At 42.1% G+C, this 18,461-nt stretch overlaps 1 protein-coding gene across 2 annotated transcripts in view; it reads right to left on the bottom strand.

Moving 5' to 3' along the window:
• Positions 1-6,639: 6,639 nt before the first annotated feature.
• arb2a (ARB2 cotranscriptional regulator A) overlaps positions 6,640-18,461 on the bottom strand; it is a 176,937-nt gene continuing 165,115 nt past the window's right edge. For both annotated transcript variants that reach the window (XM_030061156.1, XM_030061155.1), the window contains exon 11: positions 6,640-8,541. In XM_030061156.1, coding sequence (XP_029917016.1) covers positions 8,384-8,541 — 158 coding nt within the window. In that variant the 3' untranslated portion in view covers positions 6,640-8,383. The remainder of the gene's footprint in view (positions 8,542-18,461) is intronic.

The following is an 18,461-nucleotide window of genomic DNA, read 5'->3' as shown; positions in this document are numbered from 1 at the left end:
CCTAGATTTTAAAAAGAAAACGATTTTGTAAGACTAAATAGGCGTCTAAATGACTTGTTAAAATGAACATTTTGTGCAGTGTAAGCCAAGGCCTCGTCTCCAACCACCAGCTAATCGATATCTCACCAACTCCAATCCGATATTGATTTAGGGCGAATTGCAGTTTTAGTATTTCTGGAACTACCCTGTTATTTTTGTTTCTTCGAGTTCAAGACAATATTGCTTCAAACACCACACTTCTTTCGATTCATGGTGGTCGCTAAAAGTGTTTATGGACTTAATTTTGCCCATCAAAGAGAAATCGTTTTACAAATTGGTCGCAAGCAATAATGGTGAAGATAATGAGGGGAATGAGTCTCGGGAAAACGCGAGACTGGGAGCCACATCCCGATGAAAATTCTACCTGTTTCAAGCTCTCAATGCAAACTTTTACAAGTGAACATATGCAACATTTCAGAAAGTATACAAATATTTTAATTTTCGTTTAAGAATATATATAGATATAGATATAGATACAGACAGATATATATAGAGATATATAGATATACATATAGATAGATTTATTTTTTTCTGTAGCCTGTGCAGCCGCTTCCTTCCTTTGGTGGAGATTCAAATGATAACTAATATGATTCCTGGCCTAATGATAACAGATCATCCAGGTTATTAAGTTACTCAATTTATTAAGTTAATTTTTGTTTTCTTTAATCGAGCTGTTTTTTTCTTTGCTTTTAGAAAACTTTGTTCTTCATAGTTGTATTTATATATATATAACCTATTTAGTCTCTAGATTAAATAGGCTATATATATATATGTATGTATGCAGGCCTATAGTGCTAAAAAGCATAGTGCTACTAAAGTATTTTATATATCAAATAAATTAGCAAATATATAATATTTATTGTAATGTATTTAGTGTAATTATATATTGCTGGATTTAATTGTGAATAGTCAATGGCAAAATGCAAATCAATATGAAATGTATACTTTTATACTTTAAAAGTAACATATTAGCCCGTCACATTTTATTAGGCTTCTTTATTCGTCATATTATAGCGTTATTTCCAACGAAGTTTAATGTAAATACATAAATAAATAAATAAACAAATAAATAAACAAATAAATTGCACTTTAGCCTTGTCGGTAGGCGAAACTTTCTACAGACCTAACAATCAACTGGTTGCGAATTGATGCAAATAGGCCTGATTAAAAAAAAAAAAAAAAACAAAGAAGAAGAAGAAGTTGTGCCTTTTAAAACAATTAAGTCATTTGTATTTGTCTTTGTGATTATTAAATTTATGTTCCTATCAACGGTGTCTGTGTAGGCCTGTTATTAGTGAATTTTTGGAGACTAGATATTTTTACATGAAGAAATTTTTAAATAAATAAAAACATGCCGGTAACACACACACACACACACACACACACATATACACACGTACAATTATTAAATTGTGCGTAATTAAAATTGGCATTTATCAGTATGAGATTTAAAATTTGATATATGACAGTGCCCAAAATAACACATATTAGTCGAGTTATGCTTTCAGATGTCCAGTCGCACTTTACAGCCTGAGAAAGGCTCCAATCATACCTATACCCCCTTCATCTTGACTGCCATTCATCAAGACAAAATGACCAATTTTCCCCAGTAAGCCGTCGGTGGCCTGTTAAAGTAGGCCAATGAGCTGTGTTAGACTTTCTTTCCTCCCCTCCTTCATCACCGCTTGCCTAATATTGCTTCTCTCAAAGCATCAGAGAGTAGCCCCAAATCTTAAAAGTCAGAGCCCATTCTTCAAATGTATTGCATTTCAGAGGGTGTTTTTTACTGCAGGAGTCTTTAGGCCAGGAGAGTATCAGAGGAGGTGTAATTGAGGGGGCGGTGAGGGGATAGAGTAGCGGGCCGCCTGAAAGCTGCTATTAAAGCCAAATGGACTGAACACCGTAAAACGGCTCTGCCAACAGCTGTCCCACAATCGGTGTATTATATGCCAGGATCCTCAAGCACGCACCACACACACACACACACACACACACACACACACACACACACTACAGCAGACCATACTGTTGGTGTAGTGGCTACTTCTAAGTATTAGAGAGCAAAGCCGAAAAGGGACAGCCCTATCGAAAAAGCACCATATTCCTACAGGGAGTCGAGTTTATCTGTGGCACTCAATAATGAGTTAATGTTGATCTCTGCTTGTCCTTCAGTGGTATTTTAGGTTTTTTCATCTCCTATGACACCGCAGGGCACCTTATTCTCTGTATAACATCCTTAGGAATTATAATTTTGCAACGTATTTTTCATAACAACACTGTAGCTCTTTTTCGTAAGGGAGCTCCCAGACAGGTGAGATGAATAGACAGATGAATAGCGAGGCCAATGTGTGCTTGTGTATGCGCGTGCATGCGTGCGCGCATAAAGAGGAAACACAGACTATCATTACCAATCACGTTTTGTTTTTGTTGGCTTGTTGACTTAAAAGACTTTTTAAAAACTTGCTCGTGCCCGGAAACCCCCATATTGACACATGAGATGCCGCTGTCTCACAGAGTTGTATGTCAGTTGTAAAGTGCTTTTAAATACAGATAGATAGATAGATAGATAGATAGATAGCTATTAAACACCATAGAATGATAAATTTACTTGTATATATATATATGTGTGTGTGTGTGTGTGTGTGTGTATATATATATATATATATATATATGTGTGTGTGTGTATTCACATAAGAGAAACATAACAAGCTCCTGCTGCTGGGGAACTTGCGGAACCTTGGAGACTGTGATCCCACCCTCCTAGGTTATGCCACACCTGGACAGACCTGCATCTTTGACCAGTGCAGACAGTCTCTTATGAATCTCATTCACACTTTTCCTAGATTTGATGCATTTGGCCCCGGTTTTGTCTCAGTCAGGAGGCCTTATTAAGAGAGAGAGCGAGAGAGAGACGATTGAAGAGGAGTTCTTTCCACTGGATTAAATGGTTTCTCCGCAAGTCAATGAATATGTAATGATGTCTAACGAAACCGGCCAGTGAGTTGTGCTCTCGTATACAGGCCCTATATTAGAGAGCTCTTCTCCTGTGGAAAAACACAGTATAGAACCACAGAGAGAAAAGAGGGGCAGAATGGGGAAAAAGAAGGGATACAATCTTGAATGCACCTCCAGCTTAAGCCACACATTCTCTCTCAGTCAATAGATGAAAAAGTATTTGCTCACGTACTGAGAGAGAGAGAGAGAGAGAGAGAGAGACGGGGAAAGGAGGAGAGAGGGAAAGAGGGAGGGAGAGACAGAAAGAAAGAAAGAAAGAAAGAAAGAAAGAAAGAAAGAAGAAGAGATGTGGGAGGAATTCTTATTTTTTTAAATTTACATTTTATAAACTACAGCGGCAATATTGTTTCTGATAAGCAGTCATGCCAATAAAGTAGAGGGAGAGGGGGAGAGAGAGAGTGAGTTCCTCTTCCATGATTGTTAAGATATTTTTTCCCTTAGTATAGGCGATAAAACATTGATTGTTGCAGTTAGTTGACCCGTAAAATTTGGGGGTTAGTTTTCTCTTCAGAGCTGAGCATATAATTATGCAAATAGTGATCTGACAGTGATCCGCCAGGGAAGTGCTGAAGGAGAGAGAGAGTGAGGGAGAGAGGGAGAGAGAGAGAGAGCGACGAGGGGTGGTGTATGTGTAGTGGGGTGGGGTGGGGGCTGTCAGAGGGGTGACATTCCAACTTTGCCTAATGCCTGGTTCCTTTGGAAAGAGTTCATCTTCTGCAAGCATGGCGTGCACATCAGAGTGGGCCAGAGCAAGCAAGCGTGACAACAACTCTCTTAAAATAAAAATTGAAATATCTAGTTGGGGCAGGCAAGCCCAGGACCCCCCACTCCCACCCACGCACCCACCCACCCACAGACATTAGACCACGAGACCCTCATTTGATACGATTTTATCCCAAGGCTCCCCATATGAGGTTACCTTTGTTGTTAGATATCATTTAGTCTGTCCATACACCACAGATGAGCTGACGACAACAGCAGGGAGAGTGAAACCTAATAATCAAATCAGTCATCCTTATTATACATTCTCTCAGCGTGCTAACTTCTGGAGAGTGATTTTGACCTGTCTCTCATTGTGCTTGAGGACCCCCTGGAAGTCTCACCAAGGACCTCAACAGGATCCCCGGACCCCATTTTGGGAACCACTGGCGTAGCCTAATACAACTCCCGCTGCCATGAAGAGATCACCGCTGGCTTTTGAAGTTAGGAGACAGCTACATGTGACAGAGTGATGCCTCATTCATGAATATGAATACGCAGGCCCCGCTCTGGAAAAAAATCAAAAAAGGATAAGGGGGGGATATAGTTTCTATTTAGTTATTAAGCTTGACGTGGAGTTAAGAAATACCTCATGCCTCACAGATGCCTAAAATTAGCTGGAAATTGAAAAACACTTAGGCACGTTTGAAATGTTCTCTGTGGCTGGTGACCAGGCATGCAGTGGAGGGTAAAACTTTCTTTACCAAGCTGTTCATTTGCAGAATACAGTTTACCCACATGTACAGCATGCGTTTATATGATTTTTTTTTTTTTTTTTTTTTAATTATTAAAAGGGACAGGGTGTAAATGAAACTTACCCAAAAATGCAACTGGTTTTGGTTTATATTTGTCACACTCATCATAACCAATGGGTTTATCACTTGTGTGGGGCGTTTAATTTACAAAGGCATGCCCATTAATTCAGAAATGTACATTTTTTCCAACATATACAAAAATCATTGTCTTAACTGGTCACTCGTGTGTTTTCCATGTAGGCTGAAGACATTTTTGTGACAGAAGAGTTGAGCCAGTGATAGTCCTTCTGTGTGTGTGTGTGTGTGTGTGTCTGTGTGCGAGTGTGATTGAATGCCTTTCTTTTATCAGCGGCCTGACACGGTGTGAGGGGGACTCGCCTGGTTCCACTTGTTGTTCGGGGGTTAATGGAAAAGATTTCTAAAGATTTATTGAGGGGGCGTTTAATGACCTGATCGGTTTCACCATGTGAAAACAAATGATGCTGTAAAACCTCACTGGGATGAGGAGGGGACTCACTTTGCCAAAATTAATAGCCAAATTGGGGAGAGGAGGAGGCGAATTATTGTTTAAAGTTTGTTTTACTTTTGACACGCTCACTGTTTACTGGCGATTAAAGGCCCTTGGTTTTTTCAGAGGAGCTACACCTTAGGGTAAAATCTGAAAAATTGTCCTCCAAAACCATAGAGCTCAATCTGAGTCTTAATCAGCCGTCTTCCAAGAAGCACTGAAACATTTCTTTGAACAGAAAACTTGTGGTCAGACTGTTCAGCAACCCGGCAAAAGGCAGTAAACTAACACCGGCTGATTGTTTGACAGTAAATGCATGTTAAATGGTCTTTTCCTCGGTTAGATTTCCTAGATGTTATGCGAGATAGTGAATCGGGTCAGTTTTCCTTTTGGCGCTCAACTTTCTCATACAAACTTTACAGTTTTCGGATAACGTTGTCCTTCTGCAGTCCCACCATGCATGTCTTGTGTACTGTTTATTTATTTATTTATTTATTTATTGACTCACTTACTTATTTACTACACGTGCCTGACATATTCTACAGCAGCATCTCTAAAATGCCATAGCTGACATGATTTGCGCGAAAAACCGAAGGTTATTAACAACCAAGAAATAAAATAAAAAGCACAACCAAATTATCAGCGAATAGGTAGCAAATACGTAGGCTAAAATAAAAAAAAAAAAAAAAAAAAACAAGATGCAAAACTTCATTTTATTTATTTTCAACAGCTTTCATAATTACAAAAAACAATTGAAAAGTGGGAATAATGATCAATTTGCAAAACACTGCAAAATTATTTTGACACTGACTTTTAAAGGACTGTTTTCTTAACAAAGACGGACTCAGCAGAATGAGGTACAGTTTTGAGGAGGAAGAAGAAGAAAAAGGAGAGAGAGAGAGAGAGAGAGAGAGAGAGAGAGAGAGAGAGAGAGAGAGAGAGAGAGAGAGAGAGAGAGAGAGAGAGAGATTGTGCCCTGGCAGGACACTAGCGGTTTCATGAAATTCAAACGCTTGCATGTACTGCGATAAAAAGGCATGTTTCTTAAATCAATACAACATATAAACCATCTGCAGAAAATAATGTCTTCAACAGTACTTGCTAAAATTAGTCCCCCTTTACTCGTGGACTATGCTTTGGATTTGGTTTAAGGCTGCTCTTACATCTTTAGTTCCATTCACATATGGCTTGCTGGATTTTATTAAAAACACCAGTGAACAGTGTCTTGTTTATTCCTAAGGCAACAATATACAAATTATGTAGTGAAAAATGAACCGATTTTAGCTGAACAGCAGCAGGACGAACAATGGTATCTTGAAATGAAACTCATCAAATCAAATAATAAACCAACTTCTTTGCTGAAATGGGGAGATCTGAATCAAATTAAAAGGAAATTAGGCCTGCAACCATCAGCCACAGTTGTCTCATTATAGAAGGAAGATAATCTCCAAAAGCCTTAAAGCCTTAAACCACACACAGTGGGCAGCAGAGAATGGGTTCCACAGTGCAAAAGTTAAATAATGATAACTGTTTGTAGTTATATAAAAAAAAAAAAAAAAAAAAAAAAAAAAAAAAACAGTCCACAAGTATAGGCTACATGTGAAGGTAAAAGTAAATGTTTGAGGAGGTTTCTAAGATATCGTAGGATTTAGTATCTGGTTTGAGTTTTCACTAATGTCACGACACATTAGAAATGTATTCCATTAAGCCTTGAGTGGTTTATAACTCACACCAGCGTTGTGGAAACATTTTTATCATGTTTGTGTCACACAGTCAGATTATGCACAGTGGAGCAGGGAGCTGACTTTGTCACTTCTAAGTACACACTCAAGAAGAGTACTTTGGTGGAAGAGGAAAAAAGGAGAAAAAAATAGATGTTACATTTCCCCAACATCTAAGGAAATATCATTCAGGCTTAGGATAATATTGAAATCTTGGATTTCCTGACATGTGTAAGGCGATATATTGAGTCTTTATGAGTGTTGTGAGCTGACTTCTGGCTCCTGTTAAAATGAGATATCCCTCAAACTCATTTTGATGCTTGACTTTAAGTGATTTTAAATCCGCTCAGTGTCCTGAATTTTCCATATTCAGCACAGGTTGTGTTTGCTTTATTTGTTTCATCACATTCAGTCATCTGGAGACATCAATTTTAAGGATATCAAATAGAAAAAAAAAACAAAAAACAGTTATAATAAAAACAAAGAGGTGGACTCTCTCCACAGTTTTGCAAATCAAACACAGAGAGAGATTCTAATGTAAACACCTATAACTCTGGGAAGCATAGGCTTAATATACAGAATAAAATATTGTGTGTCAGAGAGAGAGAGAGAGGAGAGAGAGAGAGAGAGAGAGAGAGAGAGAGAGAGAGATGTTGTATTAAAATTTAGATTAAAGTTGAGAAAGAAAAAAAAAAGTCTTACTATGGCCATTGCAAACCCAGAATTGCATGGTGTGGTTTATAGAACCACATTTTACACAAAGCTGAATGAAAGAAGTCACGTTTTAAAGGACTGACTGCAGGTGCGGAGGAGTTAGAGAGTGAACAAGAAGCCATAAGAACAACACCCTTTGTTAAAAAACAAAAAAACAAAACAAAAGGGAAAAAAAAAAAAACAATAGTGACCTGTTAACAGTGTGTGTTTACTCTTATTAAAGACATTTGTAGTGGGCAGCAACTGCAAAAAAGAAGGGAAAATACATGATAGGTAAGGAGTAAGCAGAAGCTATATTAAATCATAGCAGGAGATGCCATACACTGTGAGCTTATTTAGCAGTAAACAGTCCAGGCTTTAGGACCGGGGGAGGGAAGGCGAGGGGGGTGGGGGGGGGGCTGAACAGTGTAGACTAGAGGGCTGGCGGGGCATTAGCTCAGTTCAGGCCGGTGTCAGGACAATTAGAGGTGCACCACAGCGCACTGTGCACAGCGCCTGTCAGCCTTAATCTCTGCTGCCGTGGCCCATACCCGCAGCCAGGCCACAGCCCACGGGAAGCGCTAACACTCAGGCCCATATTGCTTTGACAGTTGCACTCATCTAGAAGTAATGCAAAACGTTATTGTGATGTATACACGGTGACCCCACACTTCTGTTTCTTATGACAACAACGCTATGTGCAGCGCGGGGAGAGAGATAGTGAAGGCCGGAAGGGAGAAATGACACTCGGGGAAGAGAGCGAGGAAGGAAAGATGGAGGGAGGGAAGGGGGGGAGGCAGGCAGAGAGGATCTGGAACATTAGCCTCCCTTTACACCCCTCCACCCCCAGCTCCCCCCCTCCCCCTTGCTCCAAGTCATTTGTTGTGGCTCCTCTATAAGTCTTGGTGTTTGTTTTTGAGGGAGCTGCTGCGTGTGGTGACAGTGTTGGAGGTTTCCGCCTCCTCGTCCTCCTCTGCCTCCAGGGCCTCGCTGAAGAACCTAAAGATGGATTCGAAGCTTGTCCAGGAGGTCAGCTCATGCCTCTCTGTGCCTATATGTAAAAAAAAAAAGCACACACACACACACACACACACACACACACACACACACACACACACACACACACACACACACACACACACACACACAAAGAGCGAGATGAGGATTCATAAAATGTTTGCTTACTGCAAGACAAGCTGTATTGAGGATCTTCTAACACAATTACGAATGTAGTGCTGCACATAATCCAACAACATTGTAGGTGAAAGTAAATAAATCCAATTAGATGGGATATTTACCCTCTCCCACAATGCACTGCATCCCCCTCTGTAAGCCCAGGGCCCTGCGCATGAGAGCCATGGCAGCCTATGACCTATTAGTCCAATGGGACAGCCTTAATATGTTATCCAAGTGGATACCTGATAATCAACACCGCTCCACGTCCTTCTTTCCATCTCAGGCCTTCCACCGAATGAGAGTTATGCACAATGGGCGCACTAAGCGAAACCAGTGGAGCGGTAGTCATTCATTCTAAAGGGCTGATTGAGAAAAGGCAAGACAGAAGCCGGGGAGAGGTAGCTGCCGAGCATATCAGGTGGTCCGGGGGCGGCGGGGCAGGGGGGACGTGGGAGTGCTGGGTTTCCCTTCGGCCTCCTCCAGGTTAGCCAGTTCCCAAGTTGGGGTCACACCGGAGCCTGAAATCTGGTACACACGCCTCGGGTTCCTCTCAGCCTTTGGGGTCAGAGTATCACCGGCCAGCTTTTTGGATGGATGGCTCGCGAACTTGCTGGCTGTTGCTTTGTCTCTCCTATGCCTGCTAGCCCCGCTACGAGAACACCTCATATCTGCGGTGCAGCACTGATGATGAAGACAGCTCGTGGCTGCAGCTGCTGCCTGTCTTGTCTCTGTCTTGGTGCTCGCCAACCATTCAGCGTGAGCGCTAACAGATAATGGCTTGTTTCTCCCACTGCTGGCTAGCGGCTCAGCTGCTTAGCAACACAACTGTAACTGGACTTGAGAAGCCGTACCGAGGTGCCCTCTTGCTTCCCGGAGGGGGAATTCGTTTGTCGAGAGATGATATTAAGAGTTTGATCCCTTGATACATGAACACAGAGTCTGAGGGAATTTATATGTGTTTACAGGCAGAGGGATCAGTGAATATGAGGAGAGGCAGTCTATAGTTATCATTTTGCTTTTTTAAACTCTATTTGCACAATTAAGGCAATTTTTGGGTTGAGAACTGGTGTCACAAGCAGGTACGGCTGCGAAAAACCACATAATATTACAAAAAGTGTTAAAAACCCCTACCATAGGATATCCATATTTATTGTATTATGTCTTGAACAATTTCTGTGCCACTGGACTAAACAAGGCCACTCTTTTGGACGCATCAGATTCATCTGTACATTAGAAAGACCTCTTCACACGGTCCTTTTCTTCAGTGCGTTCCCCCATTCCCCCTCCTTTCTTCCCTCTGTACATGGGAACTGCTATAAAGAGCTAGACTGGAAGGCCGCAGGGATACAATTAAGAAACACCTTAAAGGCTCTCTCACCACAGACAGGCCTCTGATGACCACTGTATTGACCCCATGTTTATTAGATTGACCCCTGCCTGGACGCATTAATGGAGATGGTGTGCATGTGTGCGTGTTTGTGTGTGTGTATGGTGAATGGGTCTAGAACTGGGAATGGACTTGGGTTCAGCCGGTACATGTGTGTGTGTATTTAGTTGTGTGTCTGTGTGTGTGTATGTATGGGATCCCTGGACCACTTTGGGACAGTGTGCTGTGGTGCACACAATAGAAAGCAGACGTTAGTCAGTGCCTTGGGTCAAATTTACTGGCCTGGCAATCATGGGAGTCAATAACCCAGCACTCTCAGCCAGTGCGTTACCTGTGTAGGACTCAACATAACACCCACCCCTGGAAAACAAAGGCAGAGCCCTCTCACACCTCTAATCTATCATTTATATCCAATTTGAGGCACAGTGATCTCTTTCCACCTCCACCGCCTTTTTCCCCTTCTCATCCGTCTCTCCCCTCACTAGTGTTTTTACTTCTCTTTTGTGCTTTCTTTTTTTCCTTCTTTTTCTTTCCTGCAGAAGCGATCAATGCCGCAGCGCTCTCTCGTTCACCCCGAACTGGCGGTGAACTCCTCCGGAACGCCGCCAGCCTCTCCGCCCTATCCCATCGCAATTCGGGGTCACCAGGGGGCCATCTCTGTGCCAATATGCAGATGAGCCTGTGTCCCTCCAATGACTCTGGTTTTAAGCCCCGCCCCCTCTGTACGGCAGGGGCTTTGGGATGACGCCCACCACCACTGCCCCCCCCCGTTCCCCTTAAACACACTCACACACATGCAGAGACATAAACCCACTCTCACACATGCTTAAATAGGCCTTTAACAGCCTACGTACACTCTTCCTTTAATTGCTAAAGTGTGTTGAAGCTAATGGATGTTGTCAGAGCTGTGATGTGACCGCTGATTTAGGGTAGGAACCCCAATGGCCAGGCTTCACTAACCACTAAAGAGTAAGAGAATGAGAGAGAGAGAGAGAAAGAGAGGGAGAGAGAGCAACAGAGAAAGGGAGAGAATTACCTCAGCTATGCCACAAATCAAAGTAATATCTTTAAAAGATGTAGGGATCGATTAGGTGTCGTATGGCTGTATCTTGTGTGGAAAGTGCACTCATAAACAGCCAATGAGCACTTCCTTCTCTTCAGTTTTTAGGCCCTTACTGAAAAAAAAGTTTTTCTACTAATAGGCATATTTCTTTGCGAGCCATTGATTCCATGTATTGTTAAAACAAGATATGACAGATGAAAAGCGCTTCCCCTTTAATTAGTCCAATGATGTCTTGTATTGTGTACTTTGCTGATCTGACTTTGAAAAGAAAGTACCCTGTGTATTTAATGCGTGCTTTGTTAAACTATGAATCAATTAAGTTGAAGATGACTATATATTTAATGTGTGCTTTGTTAACTGTGAATCAATTAAGTTGCATGTGCCAATTTTAACACTGTAATTGCACAAATCCAATATAAATTTACTGTGAATGCAATAATGTTGTCATTTATTGTAAATGCAATAATGATGTTCTGGTGACCTCTTTCATTAAAATGGGATATGGATGCCATGGGAAATATGGAGAAAAATGTCTCTTTACTTTGAAAATGTGTTTACTCTTTTTGTCAATGTTAAACAAATTGCAAGATTTACTTAAAGGCTAGATAGAGAACTATTACATCAAGTGATGGGAATGATGATGCTGCAACCTTTGGGAAAGTAACTCACACACACACACACACACACACACACACACACACACACACACACACACACACACACACACACACACACACAATTCTGTGATGATGTTTCACTCTAATGCAGGTAAGATTAGGTAGAGACATGCCCTGAGGTGTAACCTCGCCTCGCCCTGCCCTGCTCTGGTCATGGCAGAGTTTCACTCTCTGCTCTCACCCTGGCTCTGGGCCTCCGGGGCTCCACGGCCCTGGGCTCCTAACCTCAGCCCTGTGTTTGACCATTCTGTGAGTGTTGTCTGAGCCTGCTGAGCCCGTCTCATTATGTGACAGTCAGAGGAGTGTATTTGATCCTGGATGTTTAGCCTCCTCCTCTCTGTCACAGCCACTGGAGCCCTCTCAGGGTAATTGACTGACTGTTTGATCTGCCTCTGACTCCACACTGGTACAAGATGCCGACACACACACACACCACACAGGCATCTACTTGTGCACTCAGCACTCACCCATTAATATATACCCACAGCAACGGCCAGCCGCTGACACACACATATATGCACTTTCACACACATGCACGCACACACACACACACACACAATTGTTATCATTTGTGTGCAGTGAAGTAAGGGAACAGAGGAGGAGTGTTTTGAGCTGTTAAAAAGGAAACTCCTCTATAGCTATGGGCCATGCTTTCTTCCCTCTGCACCAAATGCTGCATGCTGTTACAAATGGTAATCGGCTCTGATAGTCACAAATTTCAAAACAAACGCTAGGTGACTGAAAAGCCAAAGTGACGCCCCGAGTGATACTCCAGCAGAAAGACCAAATCAAAGCATGCCGACTATAATTAGGTTCCATCTGGGCTACATTATTTAAAGGCGCACCAGTTAATTGCTTGTGTACAAATGGCCTATTTTATTGGAATCAGACTCTTTTTCTGTGATTCCTAATTACATTGATGTGAAGGGGGCCATATCTCTTTGCTTTTTTTTATTATAGAGATACATATTGAAAATATTATCAATACTTTGAGGTGAAGGAAACGTAAAGTGATGATACTAAATTGATTTTAAAAAAAATTATGAAACAATTATGAAAGCTTATTCAAAGATATTGACATTTGTGTTAAACATTTAATGAGCTTTAATTAAAATGATTAAAAACACACACACACACACACACACACACACACACAAACAGATCAACAAAGATGTTGTATAATCATGAAGCGAAAATTAGAAAAACAAAATACCCCACAGGAATGACATACAGGACACTACCGCGTGCAGGAACAAACATTTTCTCATTTCCTCTTGTCAAACTTTTCATCAAAAATCTAACACAAACACTGCATTTTCTTATCGATTTCCTATCAACGGTAACCTAAGCTGTTGTTTTATCTCGATGTGAGGCAGAATGCGGCGCGGTGCGGTGCAGGGCCTGGCTGGCTGTAACCCTAGCCAGGCTGCTGTTTGTGGAAACTATCTGTTGCATGGATCAGCGGTGGGGAATCGCTATCTGTATCCTGGTTGTCAGAAGATCGGATTTCCGCCCCTGACACTCTCTGATATTAGATGATCTGCCGTGTGGTGTGGGGGTATGTGCAGATGTGAGCTTGTATATGCCTTCGCTCCCATGCGCCTCATGCGTATAGTTGTTTGTATGAAATGCACACATTCGTTCACGTGTCTCATCTTTTTGTGTGCCGAGAACAAGTCAACAATAGCATTTTGTCCCACGTGGCCGCCTGTCGAAGTGGGACAGGACGTGTCACCACTGGAGACGAGGTCAAAGAGAGAGCAAGCAGGTGACAGCCGGTCAGCCGCGCTGCCAAAGCAACACTGTCCTCCGCAACAGAACATGGACATGCTGTCCTCAGTCAGAGAGCTAATTAAATCGAAATTTACCCCCCCTCATCCCCACTCAGGGTTCAGGCATCCATGTCAAACAACAGACAGTGTAACGTAGGTATAATCTGGCTTTGTTTATGCTATGCTATGTGTCTTCATTTTTAATCAAATCAATATGGTGCTACATAAGCTTAAGCAGGAAACACACAAGGAATCAAACACACACACAGGCACACACAAACACTGACAAATTGCTCAAAACGGGGCGCATTTCATCAAAACAGCAATACCACTGCTGCCTCTTAAATGCAATTCATTTTTAATGCTTGTCGGTAAGTGGGGTCTGCGTGGTGGTGTCTGTTTTTTTTTCCACCCCCTATCTCCCTCGAACTGCTTTTAATTACTTTGCTTATTATTGTGTGTTGTTGTTAGACAAAAACAAGGCAGAACTCATTACACATCCAGAGATGAGGAACCTGAATGACTAGCTACAGGGGCCGCTGAGGGGACTTGGTATTTACTTAGAATAAAATACAGATAGGAAGAGAGAGAGAGAGCAAGCGGAAGAAAATAGAGTGAAAAGCCCAGAGAGGGGAGAGTATCACATTAACTTGTTGAAATCATCACCCCAATGTGCTTCACTTTCCATAGCATGATTCCAACCGTGAAGAAGTAAAACTTGTGAGAACAAGTGCTTAAACATAAAAGACAGCCCAGCACTTTACCTCTATTCATTCCTCCGCTCCCTCCTTCAATTCCCTCCCTCCATCTTCCTTGCCCCACTCGTCGCCTCCCTCTACCCAGACACCGAGACTGCACTGAGTGCTTTTTTATTTTAACATGAATGAGTGGCCTTGGCCGTCATAAAGGACCCTCGCTTTTATAGACTTGGAGCGGAGTATTTACAAGATAACCCCAGTCCAAGGACAGCGCGGGCTATTCGATACCAGTGTCAGACTCTCCCCTCTCCTCTTCAGTAAAAATCGAAAGCCCAAACATGCCCTCGCCCACAACAGCACCTCTCAATGTCAGTTGTTTTACTCTGCTCAGCTGCAATGGGATGATACACTGTGGAGGAGAAAGGAGTAAAAGCTGCATGTTGCACCTTTCCATATTTACCTCTCATCACAATGGAATAATGACCGAGATGAAAGAACGAAGGCTCTTAAAACACCGTATTATGACTGAAGAGCTGAGCTTCAAAATTTTTTCATATATACATGAGGTTGATTGAAATCACTGTGCGCAGGATAGACACAAGACAGAACAACAGGAACACGCAGATACAACACATACAACCTTCATGTAACAGCTGTTACCCGTGTAGAACAAAATCAATTAATAATAAATTCTGTAAAAATAAAATAACTTGATTAATCATTTTAACTGTTTTTAATTATTCCTTTTGAATCAACTGTTTTCATTTTCTATCACCGAGTTGTCCTGTCTCATCAGAGAAGCTATTTGCCTGACACTTTAGACAAGGTTACCAGACAAAAAAAGATAGAAAACAAACATTAAAGCTTCATCAAATTATTTGGGAAATTATTAGAAAAATGAAAAGTAAAACCTAAAAAGCGATTTGAAATTACAGAATGAATACAAAGCTTGGTCATGGCTATAACAAATCCAAAACTGACTAGGAGGGTCCTTTCATTTTTCATTAATTTTCATTAAATTCTAGGCCATGCCATGTGGCATCTATTCAACCACATAGAGAAAACAGATAATTATGAGAAAATCTTTGTAACAAAAGTCCAGAGTAGTTTTAAACAGGACTTATTTACTTCGTTTTAACTTGAAAACCAAGAATTATGCTATTCCTTTTTCTTTTTTTTCTTTTTTGCTGCTAGTTGCAGATCCTTAATCAAACATTATGGAAAACAAATGTTTGCATTTTTGACATATGCCGACACAAGTTCTGTGCATGTACCTGTTGTTTAAATGTGTATCGTGTGTGTATGTATGTATGTATGTGTGTGTGTGTGTGTGTGTGTGTGTGTGGATGTGTGTAAGAGAAAGAGAGAGAGAGATAAAGAAAGAAGGAAAGATAGACCGTGTGTGTGTGTGTGTGTGTGTGTGTGTGTGTGTGTGTGTGTGTGTGTGAGTGTGAGTGTGCATACACATGTATGTGTATGGAGGGGCCTTGTTGCAAGTGCCACCCAGACATTAGCACTGTAAACAGTGCAGGCCTCCTTCCCTGTCCAGGCCCTTTGTTCCATCTGCACCACCATTGGTTGGGATTTAAATGGCAAACACTCGGGGGCTGCTAGCTCGCCTGACACGGTTTTGTTTTTGGCCTATTGAGGGGCAATGGAGAGCTTCTGTTTCTATGCCCAGGCCCAGTGTGTCTCAAAAGCAGCATGGCTGAAAAGAGAGGCCCCCACAAAGACTGTCCATTAGTGGAGGCACTGCATGCACACGTACATGTGCACCCGCAATGGCACAAGCGCACATGCACACGCACACACACACACACACACACACACACACACACACACACACACACACACACACACACACATACACACACACACACACGTGCACGCACACATATAACGATGCTTGGGTAAGGGTCAGGACAGCCAACCCTGCCGAGCACACTGATGCAGACAGAGCATGAGCACATTTTCACATACACACAGACACACAGACTCACACACACACACACACACACACAGTCTATATACCCAAATCGAAGCCAACCTACATACTAGCTGCACCACTTAACTACAATACACTCACTCCTCACACACACAAACACACAACCTCTGCTCCACTTCAACACAATGAAGTCTGGAACATACACGTGCACACACACACACACACACACACACACACACACACACACCCACACACACACCTTCCTCACACCTTCAGGACAATACCACTCCTACAAAACAGACAGACACACTCACACACACCTCTACAACATTACAGACATACACACATCACTCAGTTACAAAAGAGCTGGATGGGGGGTGGAGGGGTACAAGAGGCCCCCCTTGCACCTGTAAGAAAGACAGACTGCATTCAGAATCAATGGCCAGAGAATAGACAGCCTTGCATTCGAGAACTCCCACCCACACAAGGCCATGGTGATCCTACACACCTCACATATGGCGCTTTTCCACTCGCACCTACTCGGCTCGACTCAGCTCGACTCTACTCGGTTTGTAAGGTTTTCCATTAGGTGGTAGTACCTGCTACCAGGTACTATTTTAGTACCTACTCGGCCGGGGTTCTAAGCGAGCTGAGTCGAGCCGAAAATGTGACGTAAACGGAGTGCAGGCCACTGATTGTACAGGGGGCGACGACACATAAGAGCGACTCCTTCACGAAAACCAAACCCGGCAAAAAAACTGGCAACAGCGAAAGTGCACATTGATCATCACTGAAGTTGGCAAAGTTGGAAAATGGCAAGCAAACCGGTACCGTGGTCAAATGAAGAGGTGGAGACTTTTCTGTGCTTGGTGGCGGGGCCGCCTTGCTATGAAGACTCCACCGATGATGAGGTGGTACTAAATTGTAATGGAAAACGACCGAAACCGAGTCGAGCCGCGTAGAGCCGAGTAGGTACTAGTGGAAAAGCGCCAGTATAGCCCTCCTTCAGTTACCAGGCTCATTAGAAGGCCATAGCACCACTGCTCAAGGCCGATTTATGGTTCTGTGGACACTGGACGTCGCGTGCATGCAGTTGCTATGCAGATGGTGTGTGCCTCTCATGCCTCTGCGTCCTGTCGGTCTAGTACACTAAGCAATTCCCCACCGATATATCATTATCATATTGTTACCTACACTGACAAGCCTTTTCAAAAACCTTATTTGTGGCATTGTAAATAACCATTTTTACGAAACTTTACTATTTTCTCAAACAAATAGTGCAAAACAAGGTGCAAAATAATTGAAATGTGCATGTTAAATACAAATGGTGCAAAAGAACTGAAATGCACAAATCAATACAAACAAAAGGTGCAAAGTAGTGAGGTGAAAACTATTGAAATGTGGTACTACAGCAGGCAGTGAAGCTGGAGGGGCGAAATGCTGGAAATGATGTAGTTCGGCGGACCAATCATAGCTCTGGCGGTCTGTGTAGGGTCTGCGTAGTTCCAACACGTAGTTACAATTTTTGGGAGGTGTGTGGCAAGTCTCTGCGGCGGTCGCAGAGGGTCCGCAAGAGATGCATTTGCAACGCAAACCCTCCGTAAGCTACGCGTACGCAGAACCATAAGACAGCCTTAACACTTGCATAGAGGACAGGCTTTAAGCAATGCAAAGAATAATTGCTAAGTGAGTTAAAGTCAGTGGTGGACTTATACTTTGACTTGAGTCAAATTATCAATACTCCTGGTCAAATATTACTCCACTACAAGTGAAAGTTGCTCAGTCAAATTTTTACTTGAGTTACAGTACTGGAGGACTTGCTTTTAAAAATACTTAAGTAGATCTATTCATTAAAAGGAACATATTGCTGTGTTGTTTTCACAATGCATTTACAGAACCCCATAACTCTCTGAAACCACCTAATGAATGCTCTGACTTGTAGAACCTTGTAGAACCACTTTTGCGACAAAAAGCCTATAGAAACGCCTATAAAAACTTCAGGATAGAAATACAATCAAAGAAAAAAAGACAGCCATTGTCATTTTCATTTTCATGCTGCTTGTTTCATAGAGCTGACGTAGTTCTGCTTTTACATCAAACCCAACTGACAGCAGCAACTGTGAAGAACAGAGCAAGTGTTGAAAGTAACAAGTACTCAAGTAAATCATATATACATGTATATATATGTGTGTGTGTGTGTGTGTGTGAATAATGTACTTGAGCACAGTAATTAGGTAAATGTACCTTGTTTCT

The sequence above is a fragment of the Myripristis murdjan genome, chromosome 9 (genome assembly GCF_902150065.1).
Source record: "Myripristis murdjan chromosome 9, fMyrMur1.1, whole genome shotgun sequence".
NCBI classification, from domain to species: domain Eukaryota; kingdom Metazoa; phylum Chordata; class Actinopteri; order Holocentriformes; family Holocentridae; genus Myripristis; species Myripristis murdjan.
Note: the sequence above shows the minus strand (reverse complement) of the source record. Positions and strands in the feature narration are given on the sequence as shown.